Source organism: Bos indicus x Bos taurus, chromosome 3 (genome assembly GCF_003369695.1).
Source record: "Bos indicus x Bos taurus breed Angus x Brahman F1 hybrid chromosome 3, Bos_hybrid_MaternalHap_v2.0, whole genome shotgun sequence".
Lineage (NCBI taxonomy): Eukaryota > Metazoa > Chordata > Mammalia > Artiodactyla > Bovidae > Bos > Bos indicus x Bos taurus.
The window spans coordinates 14,763,444-14,783,611 of record NC_040078.1 but is presented as its reverse complement, the minus strand read 5'-3'; the positions used below and the strand labels follow the sequence as shown (position 1 = coordinate 14,783,611).

Genomic DNA, 20,168 nt, shown 5'->3' with positions numbered 1-20,168 from the left:
TTTCCAGGCAAGAGTACTGGAGTGGGGTGCCACATTCATATAAAATTTAAAACAGGTAAAACTTATTGATATTGTTTAGAGATGCACATAAATGTGGTAAATCTATAAGGAAAACTGACCTTGAAAGTCAAGAAAGTAGTCCTCTCTATCAGGAGAGGGCTGTGAGTGGGGAGGGACCCCATGGGGGTTCTGGGTTTGGTGGTACTCTATTTTTTTTTAACCTAGAGTAGTTACATGAGTGTTTGCCTCCTAATTATTCATTACATTGTACAGATATGTTTTATATACTTTTCTGTATGTATATTTCAAATTTTTAAAAAAATATCCATATATTTAGAAATTTAAAAATACCCTCCCAAATAAACTTGGTGATCAAAGAAGAAATCATTATGGAAATTTAAAGATATTTTATAACAACAATAATGAAAATACTACTCAACAAAACTTGTAGGAGACGGTCAAAATGTACCTCAAGGATAATTTATAACTTTAAAATGCTTATATTGAAATTTTTAAAATTGAAAATTAATGAGCTATGCCAACTTAAAAGGTTAGATAAAAGAACAACAAAACAAACCCAAAGAAAATAGAAAAAAGGGTAAAGGGTATCATAAAGATAAAAGCAGAAATCAATGAAGTTGTAACAGCATAAAATAGGATCAATAATGCCAAGAGACAGGCCAATAAAATAGACAAAACTTTGATAAAAGTGATGTGCAAATAAAAGTATAATGAAAAAGTGGATCTAACTATAGAAAGAGCAAAAGGTGACTAGAAAGATAATGCTATCTATAACTTAATGCCAGTAATTTTGAAAATGGAAACAAAATAGATAAATTATTTAAAAAATATATATATATGACTTACCAAAACTGAATCTAGAAGAAATAGAAAGTCTGAATGGTCCTATTAAAGAAATGGAATCAGTAGTTAATCTTTCTATAAACAAAACACACAAGGCCAAAACAGTTTTATAGTCAAGGAATAGATCTTTCAAGCAATAGAACACTGATCCAAACTCTTCCAAAGAATAGAAAACAAAAACTTTCAAACCCTTTCCTTGATTCTTAAGCTACACGTAGACAATATGACAAAGGAAAATTATGGGCCAATCTCTCTTATGCAAAGTACAAACATTCCAAACAAAATATTAGCAAACTGTAATAGATTTTAAATGGCCTTAATAGCCACAAATTATTTACAGCTCCTACCATTAAGAAGGAATCTATTTCTTCACTCTTTGTATCTGGGCAGGCCTGTGACTTACTAAGATGACTAGAATGTGACAGAAGTAGCATGATGTGATTTTTGAGACTATACCTCAAGAAACTCAAAGCTTCCTCTCTTGCCCACTTAGAATGATATTTCCATGTGATGGAGAAGCCATATGGATGAGAACCAAAGTATCACAACAAGGCAACCTAACAACCCACAGGCATGAATATCACCATCCTTGACCATCAGTCCTTTTCAGCCACCAGATAACTGTGACCACATAAGTGAGGCCACGTAGAACTGGCAGAAGAATACCCAGCTAAGCTCAGTCAAAATTAACCATCCATAGCACTCTGAGGGGGAAAAAAAGGTGGTTGTTTTAAGTCATTAAGTTTGGGGTTAATCTATTATGCAGCAATAGATAATTGATGCCACAAATGAATTCCAGCAGCGCATAAGAAAGAGAATCCATCATGAAAGAGTTGGAATTATCCTAAAAAATGAAGGTGGTTTAAGATGAGGAAAATCTTTAAATGTAATTTACCTCAATGACAATATTAGAGGAGAAAAAAACATTACCAACTCAGTAAAAGCAAAAAAAAAAAAATCACAGGATAAAATCCAACATTCACTCATTGTAAAACCAAAGGCCTGAGTGTTACCAATAGAAGGAATCTTCCTTAACTTCAGGAAGTGAAGTGAAAGTTGCTCAGCTCAGTTGTGTCCGACTCTTTTGCAACAGTCCATGGAATTCTACAGGCCAGAATACTGGAGTGTGTGGGCGTTCCCTTCTCCAGGGGATCTTCCCAATCCAGGGATCAAACCCATGTCTCCCGCGTTGTGGGCAGATTCTTTACCAGCTGAGCCACCAGGGAAGCCCTTTAACTTGATAGAGTATCTTTTAAAACCTTACAGCCAAAAATCAATTTTAATGGTAAAACATGAAATGTACTCCCTCTAAAAGACAAGGATAGCCATTATCCCCATTACTGTTTAGCATTGCAATAGACCCCTAGCCAAGCACAGTAGGGCAAGAAAAAGAAATGAAAGAAATTATTGGAAAAGAAGAAAACAAAGTTCAATTAAAGATGACATAATTGTCTACTTAGAAAAGCCAAAAAGAAAATCCACAAATTGTTATAACTGAAAAAAAGAGAGTTTAACAAGATGAATAACTATAATTAATTCAACTACATTTCTATAAACCAAAAATAATTATAAAATACAATTAACACAATTTCTTTATATAAGAAAGCATTTATAATAGCAACAGAATCTATACGGCACATAGAAATAAATCTAATAAAGATTGACGACCTGTATGAAGAAAACTAATACTTTGTTAAAAGACATATTGTTTAGAAAGCCTAACTAACTAGAGATATCATTTTTCATGGATAAGAAGATTCAATATTAGAAAGAAGTCTGTTTTTCTTAAATTAATCTTTAAATCCAACATAATCTCAATAAAAATTCAGCAAGAATTTTAGCTGGTTCTAAAATTCATAAGATAATAATAAAAAAAGAAAAAAAGAAAAGAAAATTCATATAGAGATATAAAGGACCTAGAATAGCCAAGATAATTTTAAAGAAAAGTAAGAAAGTTGGAGAACTTAAATCACTACATTTTTAAGATTTACAGTAAAAGCTACATTAGCCAAAAAAATAGATAAATAAATAAAACTTGTAAGAAAAAAAACTCATCTATGGAGAAAGGAATGGCTACCCACTTCAGTATTCTTGCCTGGGAAACTTCATGGACGGAGGGGTCTGGCGGGCTACAGTCTGTGGGTGTGGGGTCACAAAGAGTTGGATATGACTAAGCCACTAACACTTTCACTTTCATAATAAAGCTACATTAACTAAGATAATGTGATACTGGCATAAAAATAGACAAATAGATCAATGCAACAGAGAATAGACTCCGGAAACAGACTCACACAAATGCACCCACTTGATTTTCAACAAAGATGCCACAGCAATTCAGGTAAGAAAGTAAGTTTTTTTAATGAAGAAAATATATATTTTTATGGGGGAAAAAAAACAAAACTTTTTTATTTCTTCTATATACTAGAACCTAGATAAGTCACAGACCTAAACATGAAAAGCTAAAACTATAAAGCTTCTAGAAAAAAACATTAGAGAAAAATCTTCACATTCTTGGGGTAGGCAAGATTTCTTAAACATGACGAAAAGCACTAAGCATTAAAAAACTGATAAATTGGACTTCATCTAAATTAAAAACTCATGTTTATTAAAACACAGTATTAAAATAAAAATGCAAGTCAAAGACTGTGAGAAGATATTCACAATACACATATCTGGCAAAGGACTCAAATCCAGAATACATAAAGAGCTTTTACAAATCAATAAGAGAAAGACAAACTGTTTTAAATGTTAAGCAAAAGACTAGAACAGACATTTCACAAAACAATGTATTTGGATGGCCAATGAGAATATGAAAAGGTGCCCAGTAAAATTTTTCAACAGGGACATGAAACGTAAAACCAGAATGAGACAATTCAAAAACACCCACCAGAATGGCTAAAATTAAAATCTTAAAAAAAAAAAAAAACTTGACCATAACTTATAATGTAAATAGATCTGAAAAAGAATACCTACCTATCTATACATGTACAACTGAATCATTTTGCTATACACTTGAAACATTGTAAATCAACTGTACTTCAATAAAGTGAAAGTGAAGTTGCTCAGTCGTGTCTGACTCTGTGACCCCGTGGACTGTAGCCCACCAGGCTCCTCCGTCCATGGGATTCTCCAGGCAAGAATACTGGAGTGGGTTGCCATTTTCTTCTCCAGGAGATCTTCCCGACCCAGGGATCAAACCCAGGTCTCCCGCATTGCAGGCAGACACTTTAACCTCTGAGCCACCATAAAATCTTGATTAAAAAAAAAGTATAATATACCTAAGAAAACATCTAATATATATCTATAAACAGTATGGAAAAAATATGATAAAACTTTATTGAAATACATTGAATGGAGAAGTATCCTGTTTTCATGGGTAGGAAGAAGCAATATGGTAAAGATGCCCACTTTTCCTAAAATAATTTTTAGATTTAATGCAACGCCAATCAAAATCTCAAAAGTTTTTAATGCATGTTTTATACATAAGTTATACTTCAATAAATATGTTCTTTCTAAATTAAGAAACTGTCTCTTTAAAGACATTATAGAGAGGAAAAAGTCAAACCACTTTTCTCAATCTTGAGAAAAGATCATTGCAACACATATAACAACAAAGGATTAGTTTCAGGATATGTAAAGAACACATTCAAAACAATAAAGAAAAAACCTTCAAAGAATCCAATAGAAAAGTGGGCAAAAGATAGGAAAAGGAACTTCACAGAAGAGGAAACACAAATGACCAAGGCAAAGGGAAAAAAATGCCAATCCCATTTGTAATAAGGATAATTCAAATTAAAACCACAATGAGATTTATAACCACTAGACTGACAAAATTAAGAAATCTGATGATTCCAAATGTTGGAAAGCATGTGAATCAACAGGAGCACTTATATATTGCTGATAGAAATAAAAAGTTTCTCGTTATCTCAAAAAAATGAACATTGTATACTCTGTGACCCAATAATCCTACTCCAAGATATACTGCAGAGAAATTCTTGCAAATGAGCACCAGAAGATGGGTAAAAGGATGTTCATAATGACACTCTTCATGATAGCAAAGAATGGAAATTATACAAATGTCCATCAACAGAAGACTGGAATGAAAATAATGGACTACATTTGCAACACACGGATAAAAATTAGAAACAGGATGCTGAGTGAAAATGCAAGTTATAGAAAATTTTGTGGAATATAACATCATTGATTTTTTTTAACATCATTGATTTTAAAGTTAGAAACAAAAAAGAAATAATGTATTACTAGGTAATACTTTGTGCTAAAACAATTTTTTAAACTACTCTTAAAAAGTAAATGAGTTATTAAGAAAATTGAAGACAGTGATTACCTCTGGAGGGGAGGCAAGGGAATAAGAGAAGAGAGGCAGACATAAGCAAAGATAAATGTGTTAGTAATGTTCTTGTTCTTGAGATGGGTGGTTGGTTGATTAGGCATTCATTTTTCAATATTACATTTAAGACAATGGAAAAATACAATACAGAATATTAGCAACTCTGGCAAACTGGAGGATAAAGCTCTCATCTAAGGACATCTGAATTTTAGAAATTGTAAACACCGTGCTGGCCAAACAAAATAAATTTTGAGCTAGACTTGGCTCATGGTCAGTCTGCAAGCCCCAGTCTAGTTTAATGAATTTCAGACTTTCAGTCTATGGACACTGCAGAGGACTTACACCAACTTGCTGCTGCAGGAAGAAACAGACAAATAAACAAGCAAAAAACAGACAGACAAGGAGAAATTTAAGGGAAGTACTTAGATAAAGACAGGAGAGGAATGAGAGAAGGAAGGCATAAAAAAAAACAAAACAAAAACACAAACACTAGAGAGGGGAGAAAAGAAGGAGACATATAATACCAGGAAGCGCGCAGCCGGACAAAGAGAGAGGTGAAGAGGGGGGAAATAAGTAAGAAGGGCCTGGAGGGAAGAAGAGGAAAAAAAAACCACTGTCTCCCATGTATTAGTCGCAGTATTGGGCACTTCAACACTTTTTTCCCCAGTCTAACAATCACAACTTGAAAAGACAGGTTTTAGTAGCCTGATTTTCAGAAAGATGAAGTGCATTGTTCAACTAGTGTGACTCCCAAACGCTGTTCTTTCTACTATACCACATCGAACTGGGCTGGAGGGAAGAAATGCAGAAATGGTGATGGAGAAAAGTGTGACCTGGGATAAGATGGGTTTTGCTGCTTCCCTGACAGACTGTAACAGCCCCTTCTTCTCAGCCTCTCGCCTGAGCCACAGGCACTTGGATCTTGAGGCCGGGTGGGTACACTGGCCAGTATGTGCTGGACAGGAGGTAACCTTAAGTCACTGGGCTTGAGGCATTTCTGTGTACAGCTGTCCCTCATTATCCACAGGGGACTGATTCCAGGATCCCATGGATACCAAAATCCAAGGACGCTCAAGTCCTTTACGCAAAATGGCATAATATTTGCATATAACCTATGCGCATCCTCCCATATACTTTAAATCAGCTCTAGATTAATTATAATACCTCATGCAATGTAAACGCCGCATAAATTAGTTGCAAACATAATGTAAATGCTATGTAAATATTTGCCAGCATAAGGTAAATTCAAGTTTCGTTGGAACTTTCTGGAATTTTTTTTTTTTTTCAAGTATTTTTGACCCATGCTTGGTTGAATCCATGGATGCTGAACCTGTGCATACTGAGGGCTGACTATACTCAGGGACTTTTAGCTAGCAGACCCAGAGGTGTCTCTAAAACCTCTGTGTATCCTCAGTGGTCCCTAGGTCCTGGTTTGAGATCTTCCCTGTGATGGTCCCCTAAGCCAGAAGCCTGAGCAATCTCTATATCCTTTCTTACTTGATAGTCCTGTAATTATCTTGTTTTCAGGGTTACCAGATGCCTAGTTTCATCCTACAAATAGTAAGTTCATCTCCAAATCTGAGAAATGTGGGGTCCACAGAAAGAAGTAGTTATAACTAGGGGAACAGGGGCCTTTTACTGAGAGAGAGGCAGAGATGCCCACATCAGCACAGAGACACAGAAAGCAGGGAACAGAGGGTCTCAGAGAAAGAGGCAGAGGCAGGATACCAAGGCCGGGGAACAGAGCCCACAGACCCAGGGAAGCAGACAGAGGGGTATAGACACCAGATTCAGATTTGGTCAGATGAAGTCAAAGTGATCCCTGGGCACAGAGAGCCTCAGCAGCTGGCAGAACAGAAGAGGCACAGACTGGTGGTTGGACAGGCAAAGGGGCAGGAGAGCGGGGGGAAGGTGGGCGCTTCCATGGGGATTTGTTTGTCCATACCACGCAGGAGGGTTGGCCACCTTGGTGTTGCAGGTCCAGAAAGGAGTCCAGTTCCTCTTGGCTCCGCAGTAAGGAGGGCTCCTTGGGGTTTGTGCATCCCGATGCCTGCAGTTTATTCCTGAAACACACATTGCCACCGCTGCCCTCCGTACCCAGTGGCCAGTGACGGGCACCAGGGAGAAACACCGCCTCAGCCCAGTCCCTGTTGCTTGCCCCCAGCCCAGCCCTTCCTGTTGGCATAGGCGCAGGCCAGACCCAAACTGGCCTCCCTTTCAGGCTGTGCTTGGGCAAGGCTGTGGCACTGGCTGTGGGCAAGGATGACCCCTGCTGGTCAAAGGGCAGTACTGCCCTCCAGAAGACGGTCGGCGGTCAGCGCGGAGGGAAAGGGGATGGGGGTTCTGATGAGAACCTTAGCCCCTACTCAGATAAATGGTGTGCCTAGGGCGCCCTTCCTTCTCAACCCAAGGGACAGAATTAGTGCCTGATCGTGAAGGTGAACCTCGAAGATCCTGAGATACAGCTGGCATCACAAAAGGCATCTCTGCCTTGGACAAGCTGCTCTTAGGAAGGTGCCGTGAGTCCTGAAGACCAGGCTTCTCACCCAAGTTCCCTCCCAAGCCAGTTCAGGGGCAAGGGTCCTCTCCTCTCACACACCCAGCCAGCCCTATCCAGGAGCTCGAGAAGTTTGGTCTACTCACCAGGCTAAGATAATTTGTCCAAGGGGACCATTGCCAAAGCAGAGAGACAGGCCCTTCCAAGGCTGGCAGGCACTCACAGGCACCACTCACACTGAACCCTTCACGCTGACCCCCAGGCCTTCTCTTTCTGGCTTCCTCTCTGTCTTTGGGGAAGTGGTCAGGGTTTTTCCAGGAGAGGGGAAGAGCTGGGTCCCTCACTTCCGGTTTGTCATGCATATATAGAACCCTGAGCAAGAGGAGGTCTTCCCCCACTGTAGGGCTGGACTACGATGTCAAAACACCATGGGCCTGCCTCAGCCTGCACCATCAGGCGGGCAGCAATTTGGGAAAGGGGGCTAGGTCCCATGTCCCAACCCTAGGAGCACGGCTCAAGAAAACTTCCGAAGCTGTCTGGGCCTGTTTCCTCATGTGTAAAATGAGGCAACTGGGCCATATGATCCCTGAGTCCCTTCCAGCTCTAACTCTGCTGTATGTGCTAAACGCAAGTGGGAGGAGGAGACAGTAAGACCCGAGTGTCCTGCTTCTCACCGCCCCTCCACACCTCCCCTTCTCCAGTCTCACCCACTGCCCTGGAGACTAGTAGAAGGAAGGGGCTAGGACACTAGAGAGAGCCACATACTGAAAGGCAGGGTCCATTCTCCTCAGAGGCCTGCCACAGGCCTGGGTTCAGACTCTCCAGGCATGAGGCTAGGGGCCCAGGCCTCTTCAACTCCTGTCATTCCTTCCCAACCACTTTCTCCAGGGTCTAGGACTTGAGAGGAGAGACAGGAGGTCTCCAGTGTTTTACCTGTTCAGTGGATCCTGGAGCTCCCTGCCCGGCCCCCAGCTATGCCTTTTGAAGGGGTCGTAGTTGTGGCTGTGGGCACGAAAAGCGCCCGACCTTCGGAGGGGCACAGCATGGAAGGCTTCGCCCTCCTTTTTTCTCCCCTCCCTCTGATTCTCCTCCTCTTCCTCTTCCTCCAGCTGCGCTCTGGACTCCACCGCAGAGAGGCAGCGGCGAGTGTGGCCTCGGGGCACCAGATCTCCACCTGCGAGGAACACCTCTGGGACTTCTCTGTTCATGGAAGCCGCACACAGGCCAGACTGAATCAAGAAGACAGAGAATGCTGAGCAGAGTTCTAGAACTCTGGAACCTTGGAACTAGGAAAGTGTCATAGTCAGCCAGGCCTAGAGTATCCTGTTACCCACTCCTCCCTTCCCCAAGGCACAGAACTGGAGGATGGTTGGCTCAAGATTACACAAAGAATTAGCTGAGGAGTCAAACCAGGAACGTGGGTTTTCTGACTCCCAGTCTAGTGTTCTGTCCAGTACATAATGACACCCTCATTCACTCATTATCATTCCATCTGATGAGCACCTATCTGACAGGAAGCCATGCCAAGCAAAGAGAAATAGATATTGTTCCTACCCTCAAGGAATTCATTCTGGTGAGTGAGTGCGTGCATGTGTGCACGCAGACAAAAGCACAGATCACAAACAACTGGCCAGGATTTGTCAAATGTCACAAGAAAAGTTTCAAAAAAGAAGGCTTTGTGCTGAGTACATATAACCAGTTGGAGGACTCGGAAAAGGGAAACAGAAGGAAGTAAATAGCCTTTGAGATGGGCCTGGAAGGGTGGAGTGGTTAGGATTTGGCCACGTTGGAGAGGGAGGAGTCTAGGCAAATAAAACAGCAGGGAGAAAAGGTGCGTGAGTGACAGTATTATGACTTCTTCCTTCTAAGACTCCTGTCCTTTGGGTAGTAAGACAGCTATTCTGACCTCTCCCCACGGAGCAGAGCAAAGGGCCCCCAAATTAGCCATGTTGAAATTCCTTCACTCTCTCTTCCAGGTAGGCATTGTTCTCATAGCCCAACACTCCTGGAGGCTGTCAGGGCTTGCCTCAGTGTGTCTCAGAGTTAAGAACCCTCAGGAGCTCTTAAAGTTGAAAATGATAAGCCCCGCTCCAGAAACAAGTACCAAATACCAGAGTTTCAAGGTGGCGGAGGGGCAGGAGGGCAGCTCACATCAGTGGCATCTACCTCTGCACTCCCTCCCAGGCCCTGTCTCTGCACAACTTCTGCTAGAATGAGTTTCCCAGGCTCCTCTTCCCCCAGGAGAGAAGCAACTGAGATGCTGGGAGGACCCAGGAGGACCAGGAAGCAATGAGCCAGAACTCGCCCTCCTCCCAGGCTTCCTGTGAGGGCGTCAAGCCTTCCGCAGGTTATTTTATTCCCTGCCCCCGACACACACAAACACACACACACCCCTAAAGTCCAGGTTGTTGGAAAGTCGTCCCTTCCAGCTACTGCTCCCTCTCTCACTGCAACCTGCTGCCGCTGCAGACAGGACCACGGAGATGGTGCCTGTGCCCCACTGCACGCCTGTCTACCATGGGGAAGGGAGGACACAAGTACTCAGGCCTCTGCAGGTGGATTCTGCTGCCCTGCCGGGTGGGTCTAAGAATAGGAAAGGAGAGGCCTAGGAGACCAGCCCAGGCCTGCTGTCTCAGCACATCGGGAAGCCACATAGAGGGGGCCTCTCGTCCAGCCACTGGGACCCATCCTCTGTGTCCACAGACTTGGGCCTCGTGTCATCTGATGTGCCATCTGTAAACAGGATGGCCCGGTGACTTCCCTAGTGGTCCAGTGGTTAAGAATCCACCTTGCAAAGCTGGGGACGTGGGTTCGATCCCTGGTCAGGGAACTGGGATCCCACGTGCTACAGGGCAACTAAGCCCACGTGCCTCAACTAGAGAGTCCATGCGCTGCAACGAAACATCCCACATCCCATCTTAGAAGACCCTAAGACTCGACACGGCCAAATACAGATATTTTTAAAAAATAAAATAAACGGGATGGGCAGTTCTGCAGGGAGCAGGACAGAGCCTGAGGGCCACAGCATGATCCCTGCCAACCAGGGGTCTCAAAGCTGAGATTTGGGGCAAGGGGCGGGAGGTACTGACAAAAAAGTATTGAGGGAAGCTGGGAGGGAGGAAAGAGTAGGAACTTGGGGTGCTCACTAGAAAAAGAGCAACAGAGGCTGGGAATAGGACAGAAATGGGCACTGAGGGGCACCATGCGGACCTTGGATCTGGCATTCAATGACCTCACAAAAGAGAAAAAGCTGTTAGACCTACACACCTGTACCCAGCTTCTACCTGCTCTTCCTGGCTGGATTTTGCTCATGGGATGGATTTGACTGGATGAATGAAAAGCAGTGAATGGAAGCCCTTTCTTTTCCCTCCATCCCTGGAGATGCTTCCTGCTGGAGGTGGTACCTTGCTGCCTTAGCCTGGTGGACAGACATTTTTAATCCTGAGATCTTCATGTCCTGGGATCTCACCCTCCTTCCTCCAACTGAGACCACCTTGAATCTGACCTCTGCTCAAAGATCTGCCCTCTTTCTAACCTCTTCTGTCATGTCATTCATGGTCTCCGCCCTCTGTGAAAATGGAATTCACTGGACTCCTTCTCCCTCATATCTTCATTCCATTCTTCGGAAAGTTTTTCTGTTTTCTAAATTCCACTCCTTCATGGTATAATGTCAATAACTTTCATTCTCTCCTTCAAAGTGATGAGGTTTAGCAAGGCTTCCTCATCCCCCTCCCAGAGATATTCCGCCCTCCGCTTTCTGTGGCTCTACGTTCCCTTCCTTGCTGCTCTTCACACCAGTTCTCTCCCAGCCCCCTCCCATCTTTCCCTGGGTTCCTGAGCTCAGGAAATGGTACAAGGGAGCGGCCAGGGCTGGGGCTCACACAATGGCTTTATTTAGCTCCTGAATGAGATCACATCGTGTCACATCACTGCTTCCGCTGAGCAGAGATAGGAGATTCTGAAATAGGTCTGGGATCAGATGCTGGGGATGGGGGCAGGAGAGGAAAGCCAGAAGGGGCTCTCAGTCACTTTACTCTTCTTCCTGCCTCTGGATCAGATGCTTTCCCCACCAACATAGACCATCAGCATCTCCTGATCTCTCCTCTGTGTGTAATCTCCATCATTTCCCTAGTCGCCATTGATTCGTTACACATTCCAGTGTGTGCTGAGATGGAGGCATGTATTATTTAATTATTATTTAATAGTTCTCTTATTCAGAACTCCGAGACCGTAATTTCTTCAGGATGCTACAGTGGCTTTGAAGTTCGGCAGATTTGCTAGCTCTGCCACCTTCATAAACCAAGTGACCTTGGGCATCTCAATAAATAACCACATGACATTGCTTATTTCATGTGTTTGAGCTCTGGAATCATCTGTAAAATGGGAATGATAATACTACCTTGCAAGGATATTGAAAGACTTAATGATAATGTCGGTAAATACAACTAATACTGTGCTTGGCACATATTAGGTACTTAGTAAATGCTACTATTGTTGTGGTTGCTGTTATTTAGAGGCAGAGAGAAGGCAGAGCATTGAGAAATGGGGTTCTGGAGAGAGGAAGGCCCAAGAGAGAAGCGCTATATGATGGTTACCTCACTGTTATCTCTTAAAAAGAGAGTGAATAAATAACCCACAGGCTGACACTAAAACAACTGTGATGGGGACTAATTATCATAAAGTCCTTCTGATATAAAAGAACGCAAACAACCAGAGCAAGAAGGACCTTGATGAACCTGCACTCTTCAAAGAGAAGGGAGGGGCGATAGCCTCTGGTGATTTGCAGCAGAGGTTGGCAAACTATGGCCTGTGGTCAAATCTGTACTGTTTTCTTTTTTATATGCTTGGGGGAAAAAAATCAAAAGAAGAACACTACTTTGTGACACATAAAAATTATATGAAATTTAAACTTCAGTGCTCATAAATAAAGGGTTTTCTTGGAACACAGCCATGTTCATTCATTTACATACGGTATATGGCTGTTTTTGCATTACGATAGCAAAGTTGGTAGTTGCAACAGAGACCATATGGCCTGTAAAGCCGAAAATATTTATTATCTGGGTCTCTACAGAAAAAGTTTGCAGGCTCTTGATTTAGAGAAGCTGGGCCTCAGAATCTCAGGAAGGAGAGAAAAAGAGATTACAGAGAGACAGTAAGGCTTACTGCTCACCAGCCAGGCATCTCCAACCAGCTTAGGAAAGAGGGACATCAAAGACCCCAGCTCATCCATTTCCTAAGTAGCATCTGAGCCTACAGGGGTAGAGGCTTAATCCACAATCAGTGCCTACATCATCTTGTGGGACCCTCACAACCATTTCTTGAAATAGATATTAGTATTCCTATTTTACATCAGAAGAAACAGGCAGCACAGAGAGGGAAAGTAACTTGCTCAAGGTCACAGGGCTGTAGGAGGTAGAGTTGAGTTTTCACAGCAGATCCAACGCACTGCAGAACCTGAGTTCTCCTCTGAAACCAGAAGGCAAGCTCCCAGTGACCACAAGTGGCTAGCTTTGAAAGAAGTCTGGGGAATTCTCTGGCAGTCCAGTGGTTAGCACTCCATGCTTTCACTGCCGAGGCCACAGGTTCAATCCCTGGTCAGGGAACTAAGAGTCCATCCCACAAACTGCTCGGCCAAAAGAAAAAAAACAAAAAAGAAATCCAGCACTGTTGTTATTCACTCCCATTCTCATCATCATTTCTGCCCTCTCCACACCAGCCAAAGAGAGAACGCAGCTTCCAGAAGAAATTAGATGGGGGGTAAGTTAAATTTGTCCTTTCTACTCCCTCTGGATCTTAGATATCTGAATGAGGTGATGGGTGGTGGGCAGGGAGGGCCTGCTTCTGTTTGCTGCCAGCAAACACTGAGGGTAGGAACTGCTGAGAGCAACCACACAGCTGGGCATGTGGGATGGTGGGCAATGCTGCCGGGCCCCTTCACAGTCTGGTGGCTTCCTGGGTCTGGCTCTGGGGTCCTAAATCTCCCCAAGGGGGCAATAACGGGGAAGACCTGAAAAAACTAGAAAGTAAAGAATGGGGAGGAAGGGAGAGGCCAGATGGCATGATCTGTGGGCTTCTCCTCGGGGTCTCCTAGCCCTGGGGGACAGGGTCATAGAAAACCCTTTGATAGTTCAAAATTTAATATACCTGCTTCTTCTTGCACAGAAAGTAAATCATTAATCCAACAGTATCCCACATAAAAGACCACAGCAGTGCTTCAAGTAAAGAAGGTTTCAGTTTAAAAAAAAAAAAGAAGGCTTCAGTAACCACAGTTCCTTCCCACCTCTCCCTGCTCCCCGAGCACCCCATTCTACAGCGGGTCATACAGTACCCAAGTTTCTAATACCGCCTCACCTCACCCTGACTTGGCTTCACCACTGCTCTGTTTCTCAGTGTGAGACATGCAAGATTTTGGTATGTGCTTGACATTGTGTAAGCGAGGGCTTTTCAGGTGGCTCAGCGGTTAAGAATCCACCTGCCAGTACAAGAGATTCGGGTTAGATCCTTGGGTTGGGAAGATCCCCTGGAGAAGGAAATGGCAACCTACTCTGGCATTCTTGCCTAGAAAATCCCGTGGGCAGAGGAGCCTGGTGGGTTACACTGCATGGGGCCGCAAAAGAGGTGAACACGACTTAGTGACTAAACGACAGCAGTGCCTTATGGCACTGTTCATTTCATAATTAAATTTTATAATTTTGTAATTAAGATGCTTGCTCCTTGGAAGGAAAGCTATGACAAACTTAGCATACTAAAAAGCAAAGATACTACTTTGCAAACAAAGGTCTGTACAGTCAAAGCTATGCTTTTTCTAGCAGTCATGTATGACCACAGTGCCCCACCATTGTGTTTGCACATAGACCTTTCTGGGCCCTGTCGGACACTGATAGGTGCTAAAGAAATATATGCTAAATATGTTAAGTCACTAAGTCGTGTCCAACTCTCTGTGACCCCATGGACTGCAGCATTCCAGGCTTCCTTGTCCTTCACTGTCTCCTGGAGCTTGCTCAAACTCATGTCCATTGAGTCGGTGATGCCATCCAACCATCTCGTCCTCTGTCATCCCCTTCTCCTCCTGCCTTCAATCTTTCCAAGCATCAGGGTCTTTTCCAGTGAGTCAGTTCTCCGCATCGGGTGGCCAAAGTATTGGAGCTTCAGCTTCAGCATCAGTCCTTCCGATGAATATTCAGGGCTGATTTCCTTTAGGATTGACTGGTTTTGATCTCCTTGCAGTCCAAGGGATCCTCAAGAGTCTTCCAACACCACAGTTCAAAATGCAGAATCCCTAATTCCTTGACTAGGGATTGAACCCGTGCAGTGGAAGCCCAAAGCCTTAAGCACTGGACCATCAAGGAAGTCCCACCACATCTCCATAAAGGGCAGCCATCACGCATCTGAAACACCCACCCCAAATCACCCCCGCCTCTTTGATATGTTAGGCTCACAAAGCAATCAGGACTTTTGCTGCCTTGGGCTTCCAAGTGTGACCATCTTCTTTCTTTCTTTAAATAGATTTGCAAACTGAACCTAGGGATCCTGTCCTTTCTTTCTGCTAGGCTTGTGTGCTTTTTTTACCGGAGGTTTGCTGGGACCCAGGCTAGCCCATGATGTGTGGGTGCTAGGGAATAAGAGGGGCAAAACCAATCAGTCCCTTTCCACCTCCTGTCAGTTTCTTGGCCTGCATCCTGGGTGCCATGCTAGAAGGGTGGGGCAAGAGAAGGGCTGAGGTTCAGAGGGACACACCTGAGAAGACTTTGACCATAGAGTCCCAAGGAATTAACCCATTAGATCCCAGGGAACACCTAAAGGTAGTGGGTGAAGTAGGAAGCCCCTAATCTGAATGGATGGAGTAATATGGAATCTGGAAGCCTCTGAGCCTCAGACATGAGTTGGTGGCCCTTTAAATCTTACAATTAACTCAGACGGATGAAGGGAGTACTGCCAGGCCTTAGAGGAAGGGGACCCTGGGTGAATTCGGACTTGAAATTTTAAAACTCTAGCCATCCTTTTTGTCCATACCTCTTGAGTAAGAAAAAGAGACTAGAAGACATCATAATGGACTTTGCTGCCAGGTGAACTTGAGTTTGAATCCCTCTTAATTGACAAGGGTTAGCTGTTTAACTGGGCTTCCCTGGTGGCTCAGTGGTAAAGAAGCCTCCTGCCAATGCAAGAGACCCAGCTTTGATCCCTGCATTGGGAAGATCCCCTGGGGAAGGAAATGGCAACCCACTCCAGTATTCTTGCCTGGAAAATCCCATGGACAGAAGGATAAACCTCACGTTTAATACAGGGATTGTGATATGCCAACCTCATCAGGATTGTGAGGATTAAGAGTGCATAAACAAGCTTTGGCATCACTGGTTGCACAAGTAGTGCTAATTAACTGTTGGCCATTTTGGTGATTTTCTGTTTGTACACCTGTGCACACTCACACAGACACAAACAGAATACACCTTAGTTAAAAACGGGAACTAATACAGGAGACTGGTGGAGAATTGTTCTGCCACTTCCTGGGTGTGCTGAGGGGTTCCTGAAGATCTCTACTTCTGGGGAATGCCCACTCATGAAGGAAGGACTCAGGGAAAGGGAAAAGGGAAACTCACCAGACTCAGGAGATATCCCAAAGATGGGAGACCCGTTCTTGCCCTCGGTTGGTGACTTCAATATGGGAGGAAGTCCCGCTTCAGGTAGCCCCTCTAAGAATCCAGTCCAGCACCTTAATGGGGGTACCTCTCTCTTGATCCTTTTAAGGGAATTGCTCATGGTCCAGAAGTTTGCTTAGGAGACAGGGGGGACTCATTCCAGTCCAGACCAGCTGCCTCTCCAACAACTCTAGCCCTTCCCTTCCCCGCCCTACTTCAAACACCCTTGACAGTGCTGGGCTCCGGTCTTTAACCCCTTTGGTGCCAACGCTGGTCCAGAGGATTCCTGGGTTCTCCTGTCTTTAACATTCCCCAAAGGGCAGCCATCAGATTCAGTCACAGGTGGAAACAGATCCAGGAAGCCAAGCTGGGGTCACTCTGAGCGGAGAGTATTTGGGAATGACATCCCAGGGAACCCTCACCCACCTGCGAGTGGAGACAGGGTGGAGCTGAGAGGAAAAAGAGGACATCTCAGGGAAAGGCCGATGGTCGGCACCCTACTTCACAGCAAGGTCCTAGAGGGGTCGGGGAGGTCCTTTGCTCTCTCTCTAATCTGGTTTCCAAATGCTGGTGGTTCCCTTTAAGAGGCAGGTTACAGTAGGGGGAGGAGGACAGACTGTATTTTCTGTGATGAAAGTGCAGGGAGGAGCGCTGACAAGGGCAGCTGCATTTGAAGACGGCCCTCCTTCGGCCAACAGGAACAGGGTGAGCTGGCAGCTCGGCACACACAGCTCCACTCCCAGAGTGTTGTGGATACCAGGCACAGGATATCTGACGGGCTCTCCACCCCCTTCCCTGATAACCGCTTCTGGGGGTACTGACTCACCTTCCCTGCTTCCCTGGGGCAGAGGATGGCGTGGGCAGACACTGGACTTCCTGAGGTACCGGGGAGCCTCCTCCCTGCCAGGCCCATGGTCTAGTGGAAAGGACATGCTGCAATTGGAAGAGTTTGGCTGCCTCTGCCAACTCCCTAGATAAGGGGCCTTGGAGAAGTTACCTATTCTGGTAGCCTCATCGCCGCCTCTGTACAATGGGGATAGTGAATGACAGATGTACAAATAGTGGCACTTAAACGCTGGGTCCATAATAGTTATTATATAAATAATAGTTACTCAATAAATATGCTCTTCAATAAACTGCCACTTGCTGTGACCTCGGATAAGCCCCTCCACTTTCTGCCTTCCCTCATCTATTAGATGAGATTATGTGATCCATGGTCCATCCTTGCTCTCAAACCCTCACTCTGGGTGAGAGGAAGAGGGCAGCTGTTGCCAGATGTGGAAGCTGTGTGCTCTTTCCTATCTGTGTGAAACTGTTAGTCGCTCAGTCATGACTCTTTGCGATCCCACAGGCTGTAGCCTGCCAGACTCCTCTGTCCATGGGATTCTCCAGACAAGAATACTGGAGTGGATAGTCATTCCCTTCTCCGGGGAGTCTTCCCGAGCTAGGGATCAAACCCAGGTTTCCCACATTGTAGGCAGATTCTTTACTGTCTGAGCCGCCAGGGAAGCCCTTTTCCTACCTGGCTGGGCTCCAAACCATATGACCATATGAGTTGTTTCTTTCAAGAATACAGGGGAAACAGCTACCTGTTTTGTGGTGGAGGATCCTCAGAAATCCTGATTAAACAATCCTGTGATGATACAGATGAGGACACAGGCCCCGGAAGGAGGCGTGATTCACCTGAAGTCGGCCAGCGAGTGGGTGGTGGAGGTGGGCGGGGACCCAGCGCTGCTGCGTCTGTGGTCAGCATTCCTTCCACCATCCTGAGCTGCTCTCTCCAGCTATCAAGCCTTGAAAACTCCCATGCTGTCACCAGGCTGCTTCATTATCCCCAGCTTTTTGGGAACCCTTATCCCCATTTCCCATTGACTTTCTTCAGGTGAAATCCCAAAGCCTAGGATGTAAAAAAGGTGATAATCTTGGCCCTGGCTCCTCCTGGTAGTGGGGCTGGGTGTGGGTGAGCAAGTGCCAGCTAAAAGCCTGCATGACATAGGAGGGATAGAGGGCTGGTTTCCGGGGGTGGAGGGGATCTGGAACACATTGACAGATGGGTTACTATATGTTTTACCTTTAAGGGAGGAAGTTCTCAGGTTGGGTACCCAATCTCCAGAAAGGATGTGGGGTGGGTGCTTACTTTCTCTCTCCTTTGCAGACCTGCACGGAATCTGGAGGTCAGGGTTCCCATCTTCCTAGGGTGGTTTTCACTAGAGTGAAGCACTATCTGCTACTCATCCTCCATTAAATTATCTCACGAAGAGGGCTTAATCCTAAAGTAACTATTCCAGCTAAGTCTCGCCATCTATAGATTTTAGAGGCTCTTCTATTCTCCAACGCCACTGCTTAAGGGAGGCTCAAATTCCACCCTGACTCCAAGGAATTTGGTCTCTCAAGAGATGAAGTATCTGGTTTTGGCCTTTTTCCAAGGTGCCTGTGACCCTGCCTTCACTTGCTTGTCATCTGGGTCAGACCTGGGCTCCCCTTTAGTCTTCTCTGTAACAAGAGCCAGGATGCAAAGTGGGAGTTCTGCAAGGAAAGGTAAAGACTGCCCCAGCTTTCAGAAAAGGAGTACCTCCCAGCACTCAGACTGAGGAAGAAATCTCATATTGCCTTCCCAAGTTATGAAGGTTATCCTAGCCTCTAAACCAGAACTCCTCCTACAGGTTAACTCCTCACTGTTTCCAGCAGACACCACACAGGTGGCAGTGAGTTCCCGCCTCCAAAGACTAACATCTTATAGTGCTAAAGAGGAAGACAATACGTATCAAACTAGCTCCCTTTTCCTTCCCTATACTTGTTCTCAACCCCAAGCTTCTGATTCACTGTCCTTTCCCCCATTCTCCTGAGCAGATCCCAAGTCTCCACCAGCAACACAGTGAACAAAAGCAAACACATCCTCCTTGCCTTCTGACCTGGCCAGTCCTGGGGTGTCCGAGCCGCAGGCCCTGAAGGAGGGATGTGAGCTGGTGGAGGGCTACTCCATTCAGAGCCTCCCGTTGTCTCCATGTCCTTTTCATCCTTCAGCCCAGAGGCTCCAACTGCTGGGCGAAGGAAAGGTTAAACCAGTTGGGCAGCACTGACTGCTCCCATACCCCACCAGAATCTAAGCTGAGAAACGGTGGCAGGAACAAAGCGGGTGTTTGTTGGGTTTCTCTCCTGCCGGGGAGGCTGTTCTCGGACCACGGCATTCCTGGGTTGGACAGAGTCAGCTCAGAGTGGCTTCTCCCCACTGCTGCTACAGCCAAAACCCACTGCCTTTCCACAGGCTGTGCTTAGGTAACAACTCGGGGGGTTCAGGCGCTTCGGCCTGGCCTGAGCTCAAAGCAGAGACATTAAAATAAGCTTAAACTTGAGAAAAGCTAAGTCTTCAACACAGGAAGGGCTAGAATCAGGTGTAATCGATAGCTTTTCAACAGTCAGTGAAGGGACTTCCTTGGTCCAGTGGTTAAGAATACAGCTTGCAGTGCAAGGGACACAAGTTCAATCCCTGGTCGGGGAACTAAGATCCCACGAGGCAAAGTAACTAAGCCCACATTCCACAACCAAGACCTGACACAGCCAAATGAACAGTTTTTTAAAAATAATGAACTAAATTGCTCTCTGAAGATCTGGGGATAGAACAATGCAGACCGTCTTTCCCCATTTTCCCTCCTCTACTGTGGAGAGGAGCTCACAAGCAAGGAAGGTTTAGGGGAATATATGGTGACTGGCACAGAGAATCTGCCTGCCAAAGCAGGAGACAAGGGTTTGGTCCCTGGGTCAGGAAGATCCCCTGGAGGAGAAAATAGCAATCTGCTCCAGTATTCTTGCCTGGAAACTTCCA

At 45.0% G+C, this 20,168-nt stretch overlaps 1 protein-coding gene across 1 annotated transcript in view; it reads right to left on the bottom strand.

Annotated features, from left to right (window-relative positions):
- The window catches only part of ARHGEF2 (Rho/Rac guanine nucleotide exchange factor 2), a 48,688-nt gene extending 32,156 nt beyond the window's left edge, over positions 1 to 16,532 (bottom strand). The window contains exons 1-4 of the mRNA XM_027530671.1: positions 16,307 to 16,532; positions 8,643 to 8,938; positions 7,158 to 7,275; positions 868 to 906 (exon numbers count right to left, since the gene is read on the bottom strand). Of these exons, the coding sequence (XP_027386472.1) occupies positions 868 to 906; positions 7,158 to 7,275; positions 8,643 to 8,917 (432 nt within the window). The 5' untranslated portion in view covers positions 8,918 to 8,938; positions 16,307 to 16,532. The remainder of the gene's footprint in view (positions 1 to 867; positions 907 to 7,157; positions 7,276 to 8,642; positions 8,939 to 16,306) is intronic.
- Between the last annotated feature and the right edge of the window lie 3,636 nt (positions 16,533 to 20,168).